Raw genomic sequence first — 9,961 nt, 5'->3', positions numbered from 1 at the left:
TAAGATTTTTTTTTTTTTACGACTGATCATTTGTAAAAAAAACCCAACTTGAGCGGACTCAAGTGAATGGCTTTACAAATGCTATGCACAGGTACAAAGCAGCGCATATCGATGTATAAATTAGTTCATTACAGGGGCTCGTAGATTGTCGGGTGCTGTGGATGTACTTAGTGTAGTTGCGGTTGCGTTGTCGGAAGTGACATGGGCTGAGCTGAAACGATGAAAGGGGTGGAGCTTGTAACCACAGGAACATTTATTTACATGGCTAGATGAGAGCTCTGGAAAAAAAGGAGGAGGGTTCCATTGCTTTATTTTCACAGAATCCTTGGATTCCCTTGTTTTCCCATGGCACAGTCCTGAAGGTTCTTAGAAATGAAGTTTCCCAGGGTCAAGACTGAAAGCATGGATCGCCACCAAGTTCTTCGGAAACATAGCATAGCATACTGATAGCAACAGATGACACAAGGCAGCCAGCAGGCAGTACAAACAATGCCTCCCCTCCCTTAACCTCAATGGGAAAGGAAAGGGAACACTTGACTATTCTTTATTTTGGGGGATTATGCATGCCAAAGGTATACACCCGGGCTACAAGGTATGCCATAGAGGGTCTATGGGCTCTGAATTAATTTGGGATCTTTAACATGTGGCTGAAATCTTGACACACAAGGGTTTTTGTCCTCTGCCTCTATCAGAAAACCAACTGCCACGGCCCAGATTGAAGTTGTCTTCCGGCTTGATATCCAAAGCCTTAGCCACTGCGGCAGGTGGAACGACTGACTCGTTTGGTGGGATCGCTGCCACGGCCCAGATTGAAGCTGTCTTCCGGCTTGATATCCAAAGCCTTAGCCACTGCGGCAGGTGGAATGACTGACTCGTTTGGTGGGATCGACCTCCAAAGACATCTGGACAGGGCTTGCTGTTATCTGCTAAGGCATTCAGGCAGCTGTATCAAATCTATCTGGTGGAGACGAGGGTCCCGGAAAGACAGCAGTCAGTATACATGAGGCACCCCGCCAAGGAGCCGGGGGTGCCACCATCTGATATACAATTCATTCCCACCAACCTTGGCACCCTGGCTGAAACAGGAACAGTCTGCAAGCTTCAGAGCCAATTGGAGCAGTGGTTATATATGGCTACAAATTTCGCTTTTCATAGAAGACATCCATAGCCATGGGCGTCGGCAGGATCTAGTTTTGAGGGAGGCAAACCCGTCGCATTGAGGGGGGAGGGGGGGAAGGCGAGGGAGAGGGCAACTGTTCCTTTTGCACTCCCCTGCCAACAGCCGTACGAGCCCTTACCACGGGAACGAGCCTGCACCGCAGGAAGGTTTGCAGGACATGGGAGCAGGGTGAAATTACCCTGGCACTTTCCCCTCGAGGCCCGCCTCCTGCAATGCATGCAGGTAGTATACTAGGGAGCCAAGAACTGCCTACAACCACACAGCACTTACTGGACTGCCGGTCATCACAGAAATTAAATGCAGTCATTGCTCTCATGTCTCACAAGCTTTTGTCCCCCGCAGTATCAACAAAGCCTATTGGAGCCTACGGGCTGCAAAGTCTGTTGAACGTTGGCAATGGCCAAGTGTATTTCACACATGCTGTGACATTTGTGCGTAACTGTGGCAGACAAAAGAAGAAGCGCATGAAAGTAGGGGGAGCAGTATATTTTAACAGATCAGCACTACATCAACAAGTTCAACATACCAGACTGCATGGTGGACTAGATTGGGTAATAGGGCCATACTGTCTGAAGAGCGACTATACGAGAAATAAAGACTTCAAGGGCACTGCTGCGCAGGGCCCATTACGATATACAGCACTCCTCTGTGCTCAGGTTCTCTGAACCAGAAGTCAGCAGGCGTGTCATAATCCCACGCGAGAGGTAGCACGAAGTCACAGAGGTAGGGGAGTCAAAGAAGGAAGTCATGTTCTTGGTGTCCGAGTCCTGCGGGTGCTGCTCTGTCTTGAATAGCTTGAAAGCGTCCTCGATCAGCTGGGCAAAACATAGCACTCATTAATGCCCACTACGTCACTGCAACCAAAGATAGCCCACACACAGATCAACATAAATCTGCGTAAATAAAATATTTCGCCAAAAAAGTTGATTCAGTGCAGTTACTGCTCCAGTGTGGCTGCTTCGAAACTGTGAAGAGAACATTTGTGATCCAAAGCATCCCAGTAACATTATTGTTCATCAACCATTATGCAAGCAATAAAAATGGACAAACACTGTCATTGTTAGAATTTATTGTTAAAACAAACTTCGCTACGAATGAGAATGAATTCACAAGCTCTCAAGACATAACTGAAATGAAAATAGCAACACTTGAAAATGTTGAGAAACTGGTGAGAAACTTTTTTTATTCTCCTTGAAGTTGTTTATTAATTTTAAACAAGCTTTCATCACCAACAAAGAATTCAACAATGCTTGCTTTGATACACTGCACATCTACGAAAAGAATATTAAAGCTTCTTTATAAATAGTGCATAAGCCCCTTCAAAAGATGCAAAAATTACTGGATGATCTGATGCAGATTCATTCTGGGTGTGCAAGCAAGCCTCACTTGGTTTGTTCGCATCATTAAGCAAATCCAAACGAATCTTGTTTGCTTTCTTTAACATGTGTGCATCAGACGGCATAAATATGTACAAAACAACCCTGAAAGTATGTGCTACTCTAACACCGTGCTGTGCTCCCAAGTACACACACAGACTTCTTACGGTACACCCTCGTAGTGCTTGATTGATTACTTGCTTCAACTTGTTTACTGACAGAAACAATTGAATCGATTAGCTGGTTTAGAAAACTTTGTCCAATAACCTGCATATTCTACAAGGTGTAATTAGGGAATAACTAAGAAGAAAAAAAAAAGACCCATGTATTCTGTACAAAGTTGAAAAGGAGGTGCACAGATCTTGCCTCAGACATCCTTTGGTGTCTCGAGCATTTGGAATATATTCACACGATACAAGCTGGTCAGTTAATTGTGCCCTTTCAAAAGTGCCACTCACGAATTCCAACAGACATTAGAATGCACAAGCAACCCCTAAATGGCAAGAAATACATGTAATACAGCAATAACACAAGCTTTTTAACACTGCACCAAGGAAGGAAAAATGTACCCAAGTGTAACCAACCAATCTGATACATTCACAACCTTAATTAAACTTTGAGGTAGACTGTCAACCCAACCTGCCAGCACCAATGTTATGCAATATTAGAAACAGCTCCCATGCTTTTTCTATATAAAGCAACACTCAACTTAAAAAAGGCAGAAAAGAAAAATATCAATCTAAACACTCATCTACCACTAAACATGCACTATGTAATATTCAATTTTTTTTCTGTCATGACACACACCCACTGCAGTGTAGCCCATAAGGAATCAGTGTTAATTACCACAAAACAAAGCTGTCGGTACTAAACAAAAGTGTTTCTTGAGAAAAATAAAACTTTTCACATAAAACAAAATGAGCAGTTGTGTGCGCCATCATTGTTTAACATAATAAATAAGTATTGTAGCTGACTTGTGCTATGTAGCAGTAGCAATGGCTCTTATGCATGTCTACAACAAAGATATTGCTGTTTACAACAAAGATATCATTGCTTATATTCAAACTATTTGCCTAAGTGACCAGCTTGTAGACTTTCAAATGGTATGTCTTTACCATTTATTGTGTTTTGTACTGCTGCGATGCCTCGACGCCTTCTTCACCCCCCCTCAAAAAAAATAAATTGATAATTGCTAGATAAACACTGAAGCCCGTCTGACCTCCCCTTCAATGGCCGCAACGTCTGCCACGATGCCATAGCTAAGTAGCAGCTATAAATGGACATGGTATGTTAATATGATTAAATATGGTATTAGACAAAACACGCTATTAACCATGCCCTTACAGTGAGAAACAATAGAGACAATCATATGTACTGCCAAAAATATGCCTCAGCAAAACTAGACGCCACTCACTCACACTCACTCAGAACAATATATCTTTCCTCATGCACTCACTCACGCTCACCCGTTGCCCTCACCACTCTCATTCACTCGCACTGACGCTCACCACTCGCTCACTCGTGCACCTCTCGCAGTCACCACTCGCACTCACTTTCACTACGCTCACCTCTCGCCATCCACATCCGGACTTACTCCCCCGCTCATGCTCACTACTCGCCCACACCACCTGTACTCACTAGCACTCACACTCACCCGTCGCCGTCACTACACGCACTCACACGCGCTCACTACTCGCTGCCCCCACTCGCATGCGAGCGTGCCTCACTACTCGCTGCCACCACTCGCATGCGAGCGTGCGCAGCAGTCCCTCCATGAGTCATGACATGGAAAAGTATCAATGCATTACGGCATCAGACGCTCATCCAAATCATATTCCTAAATTAACACGCCACCAGAGAGTTAATTCCATGGCGCCACATAGCAGGAGTGCAGTGACAACATACTCCCGAGGCTAAAAGAAATCGTTAACAACCATCACAGCGAGCGGCTCCCATGACGAGTAGCCCACAGCGTGTACAAGCGCAAGAGTGGCGGTCACTGCGGTAAGCCCTGCAAATCGCGTGCGTGCGCTCGTGAGTGGCGAGTGGGGCTCACCATATGCGCGTAGTGAGAGCACGCGCACTCTCGAGTGGTGAGCGGGGGCTCACTGCAAGTAGCGCTTGCACTCACTCGCACTTGCCAGTTCGAAACAATGGCGAGGCTCATTCACCAATCACTCGTGAGTGGTGCGGGGGGGGGGGTGAGTGCACTTGTGAGTGAGCCTGCCGACCTATGGTCAAAAACATCTCTAATTCTGCGGCATCCAGAATATATTAGAAGTGTGCAAACATTTCAAACATAGAATACAGTCTAGTCCACTTATAACAATATCCAATTGCCAAGGAAATCCCATCGTTATAACCGACGATTGTTATATGCGGGTTGCTAAATAAAAAGACTTAGCAGAGCTCAAAACATTTTATTTGCAGGCAAGCAAGGTTGTACTGCTACCTATTTGTGGAAAAGAAGCCATACTCGGTATCAGCTGTGTTTGCTGCACATGAAGCTGGCGTGCACCTTTTTCAAGAGCATCTATAGGTGCTTCACCTAGCTGAGTGAAGGGTCCTTGGTGGAAACAAAGTCCCTGAGGGACTGTCATGCATTGGGCCTCCTGCAAAGGTCCTACCTGAGTAGGCTGTGCAACCGCGTCATCAGAGTTGTCACTGCCACCGCTGTCCGCAGCATGTATCCGCGCAATGATCGCCTTTTCAATGAGGCCCTCAGATGTTTCAAAAACATCATCACTGACGTCTGATCCGCGGAAAAACGGAGGTAGTTGAAGAGGTACCCAGTCAAATTCAAAGAAGCAGGCACGGGAACGGGGACAAAGCGGCGGCATCCGGAGGGGTGTTTGGAAGGAGAACTGTTCCCCTTCTCCTCTCCATTCATCTTAAGCTGCGCAGTTGACTCGTTTTCTGAGGGGTGGACGGGATGCGAGGCGCATCGCGGCGCGTGGTGTCGGCGTGGTTGGCGTGGAGAGCCGGTGGCACCTTGAATTTTTGGTGCTTGCTGTAACCCGATTCAATCGTTATATTCGATATCCCGGCACTGGCACATTGTAATAAGCGGTTTATTTTCCCATGGAAAGCATACAAAAGCGGACGGTGCCAAAGCTGTTCATCCTTATATCCAATATATTGTTATAAATGGTACCGTTTTAAGTGGACTCGACTGTATTTCACTAATAGTGCTAGCTATTCAACTGTATTCACAGTGCAGTTTTATCCTCTGAAGTATTCAAAGTCTTCGAATGTATTCAAAGTTTACGAATAATAGAGTAAAAAAAGTTGGCTCTGCCACACAACATGCGAACTTTCAAGCTTCATTGCACTACATGCCCCTTAGAGTTGGCGTTTTCGCACAACATGAAGCTGTGCAAAAAAGCCAAACATGTGTAAGCCTTGCGTAAAACAAGTGCATGCTTACTCTGGTGTGTGTCAGCTGATGTGGAATGCTACTTGGGTAAAATTTATGTGAGAAAGAAGCTTCCTGTCCATAGAGTGCAATTAGTGAGGAGTCAAGGGTTACTACTCTTTGGCTTGCAGTAAGGTCATGCCAGCCACTAACATGCCTAGTCTCTTTTCAATGACTGGAGGGACCTATCAGATACACTTTTTGTATTCACAGCATGTTAACCCTTTAACGGTCACGGCCGTACATGTACGGCATCGGCAAACACTTTCAAAATGGTCAATGATGTACATGTACGGCATTGCTTGTATCTTTAAAAAGTGCGCCTTTTCGCCAACTTCTCTTATTTGGCATGTGCTGCCACACTTCAGAGATACGTCAAATTTTTTTCTTGCGCCGATGGCTCTTCTCTTTATTTTTTTATGATTTACTTCAGCGGCGCGCCGGCTATCGCTTGCGCATCCGCTAACGAGGGGCCGCGCTGGGTATCGCCCAACGGGCGCCTCTCGCTTCTTGCTCCTGCCACAGACCAAGGTTGCCTGCGAAACTTATGGGGCTTTTTTCTCCTTTTTTTTTTTTTGTATTTTATGGCGGTGCGCCGTCTATCGCTCCCGCATCCGGCCGCGCACGCAGTGGCTGGTTTCGGTATTGTCCTCAGGGTGCTTCCCTCTTTTTGCGCCAGCGAAACTGATGTCTATCTGATTTTAATTCACTCAAAAGGTGCTGGCTTGTTACTCTCTCATTTTTATTTGGAATTTTTCTTGTGTTACTCATGAATAAACCACATATATGTAACAGCACAAACGATTTTTTTGTCACTTTATGGTCACCCTAAAAAAATTACGATAATTTTTTCTCGAAATAGATTCATCCAAAGAATTTAAATAAGCAATAAAAAAAAATCGACCCTGGGGGTCGATTTTTTCTTGAGGGTCGAATTTCTTGAGGGTCGAATTTTTTCGCATTTGGCGAAAAAATTCCAGCCTCAAAGAGTTAAAAAACCTGCATTTCTTTGGGGCACTGTACGCCAAATTTTGGTTCCAATGTTTTGCTATCTTTGCTTGCTATCTGCTGTCGGAATTTATTTTTTGTAGCATTTTCTTCAGAACCCTCAGATGTGCCAAGTCCTCACTGCCTAAGTAATCCTTTTTTTTTGTATATATTTTTTAGAAGCTCTATACGTGTTGAGAAGTGTGTTAATATTTCTTAGAAGCTCTATACCAAAAATATTCACGTTTGGCAATAACAGATTCGATTAGCAGTCAATTTTTACAATTTGAATTCAAAAATATTCGATTCAGTTCACTGTCAGTTTTTACAATTTGTATACAATTGTCAGTTCAAAATTTGATACTTGCAACACTTCTAGAATATATTTGAATTTAAGCTAAGAATACGAATTTTAAAAATATTCCGGGCTGTTAAGAAAAATGTTTTTTTTTTGTCAGAAAATAATTTGCATATGTAAAATGTGCCTTTGCAGGAAACTGATGGTGTGTTACAGAGCTGCACATGACTGCTTGCATGCAGTTAAGCACTTACCACATCCAGGTCAACTTTCTCACTAAAGGAGAATTCAGGGTTCCTTTTCAGAATCACATCGATCACCATGAGGAGCTGAAACAAGACCCCGCACAAAATGATCATGTCACACTGCGTCACGGCAGTCCAGAGAAATGCACATTACCTCGATCATAACGTGTCTGTACTCTGGTAGGGAAACATGGCTCAGTAACATTTCCACTTGAAGAGCAAAGTTTAGATCATATATGGTCAATTCACTCAGTGTAGGTTGCTGAAAAAGAAAGAGAGAAAACAGCATATATCAATTTTATGGGAATACTCAATTACAGCCACATTAGGATGTTAGGATGTATACTGAATTCAAAAGGGATACGATGACAGTTATATGCAAATGATAATTGGATGTACAGAGCATGAAATGTATAGTACTCAAAATTTTAAGGGTGATGTTCGATATAAGCCATAATTTGGCAGGGTGTTCCACATAACTTTGACCAAAGATTAAAAATGAGAAAAATTGAATTTTTCAGTACTACGTTACAGTACTTCAAGTACATTTGATTTATTTATAAACTGGTGAAAAAAAAAAAGCAACTTTGTCACAAGCAAATCCAGTAAAAAATTTCCAACTACAAAGTTGCAGACCACCAAAAGAAACACTTAATGCAGCCATTGCAGTTAAAATTTCTTGAGTGCAGTAAATTTTGCAATGCTTTGAACATGTTAGATTCAAACAACCAGCTGGTGGAGCATATCATTCAATCATCACGTATCTCAGCATAGACACCACTGTGCTGTGTTACACATGCACAACTGCTACTGTTATCAGTGGGTGCATAATGAAGCAGCCACAACTTCATGTCGCACGTGAATTTTCCTGAATTTCATTTGAGCACACACAATGTCTAGCAGAAGCTTCGGTATTTGCCGTATCTGCGGACACTCAACCACTGTGTATTTAATGTTTTCACCCAGGTATACCCATTAGAAAGATTAATTTATTTTGACTACCTTGTTAATTAATCAAGAAGCAAAAATGGTGTGATGTAGTTAACGCCACTTCGAATTAGTTTGGTGATGCAAAATTCAACATTTCTAATGTGAGACATCTACAGCTAACTGTTCAAGATTTTGTGGTCACGAAATGTGAATCCTGTAGAGGAGGCTAGCAGGTTATAAGTCGAGGACTCGCCACTCATCGGCTGACAGGTAAGAGAGGAGGTTAACACGTGCAAAAGAGGAATGGAACAGATGAAGAATAAAGCAATGTCCAGAGGATCAGCCCAGATGGCTTAATTATTAAGAGAGAACGTCACCTGTTCACAACACGACTACCCAATAATTTGTAATAAATTTTAATTATGATCTTTGTAATACGATTTAATTGTGATCAAGGCCCCGCAAGTCTCCTCTGTAGGGCCTTGCGGGGACTCGTCTGAATAAAAATAGTCTTGCAGATAACAAGAGCCCTGAAATAAGAGCAGCTAATTATGCCGATTTCTCCCAGTAACAAGATTGGCACTCCCTAAGTCTCTCGCTGAACATCTTTTGTTTATTTTTCTGAGTTTTGGTAACTTCAGTTTGGAAGCGTGGTGGCCCCAATGTGTGGTTTGCCATACAGTATGTCGCAATTAGAGGGTGGCGAGAGCTGACCCGGTATGATGATAATGCTCTTGAAGCCATAAACGAGTCGTTCTGTGACGGGAACTGCGCAATATGCGCAGCTGTCTCACTGCCGCTATTATTCAATAATGACTCTTTATAATTGCTTTCCCACTGCTAGTCATTCACAATCAGAAGCTTAATGGGTTTTAAGAAATTTTGAAAAAAACTGTGTTGTGTGGGTACTTAGGTAAACTGTGGAACATTAGTAAACAAACAATGCATACCCGTTTCGTCGCCCGATATTGGCAAATAGAAAAAAAAATGCAATTACAGTTTCACCAAGGCTTTCCCCTCAACTCGTGATTGATTGTAGGGTTTAACGCACCGACGCAACCCAGGCGATGAGGCGCGCCGTAGTGGAGGACTCCGGATTAATTTTGACCACCTGGGGATCTTTAACGTGCGCCGAAATCTCGTACACACGGGCGTTTGTGCTTTTCGCCTCCATCAAAAAAGCGGCCGCCGCGGCCCGGAATCGAACCCGTGACCTTGTGCTTGGCAGCACAATGCCCTAGCCACTGAGCCACCGCGGCGGGTCCCCTCAACACGTGAAGTGACGTCTTGGTAAGAAGCCAATCACAGTTCCCCTTTATCTGCACAATATGTCGGCATAGAGCAGGCTCGCAAAGGGTCAGATAAAGCTACAACACCGGTGCCATAATAAAACTAACCCTGCAACTGAACAGGAGATGTTTGATCTCTGATATGACTGATCAACATGGTCGAACTTTCAGTCAGCAACGCGGGCGAGAGGCTCAGGCAAAAGTAACCACGTTTAAAGTAAACTGGGTATTTGTAAACTGC

At 43.7% G+C, this 9,961-nt stretch overlaps 1 protein-coding gene across 7 annotated transcripts in view; it reads right to left on the bottom strand.

Moving 5' to 3' along the window:
- Window positions 1–1,647: 1,647 nt before the first annotated feature.
- LOC144155194 (putative phosphorylase b kinase regulatory subunit beta) overlaps window positions 1,648–9,961 on the bottom strand; it is a 75,796-nt gene continuing 67,482 nt past the window's right edge. For all 7 annotated transcript variants that reach the window (XM_077686486.1, XM_077686491.1, XM_077686490.1 and 4 more), the window contains 3 exons: window positions 7,656–7,763; window positions 7,511–7,585; window positions 1,648–1,995 (listed from right to left, as the gene is read on the bottom strand). In XM_077686486.1, coding sequence (XP_077542612.1) covers window positions 1,807–1,995; window positions 7,511–7,585; window positions 7,656–7,763 — 372 coding nt within the window. In that variant the 3' untranslated portion in view covers window positions 1,648–1,806. The remainder of the gene's footprint in view (window positions 1,996–7,510; window positions 7,586–7,655; window positions 7,764–9,961) is intronic.

The sequence above is a fragment of the Haemaphysalis longicornis genome, unplaced genomic scaffold (genome assembly GCF_048455015.1).
Source record: "Haemaphysalis longicornis isolate Haplotype H1 unplaced genomic scaffold, Haemaphysalis longicornis Haplotype H1 scaffold_1, whole genome shotgun sequence".
Lineage (NCBI taxonomy): Eukaryota > Metazoa > Arthropoda > Arachnida > Ixodida > Ixodidae > Haemaphysalis > Haemaphysalis longicornis.
Note: the sequence above shows the minus strand (reverse complement) of the source record. Positions and strands in the feature narration are given on the sequence as shown.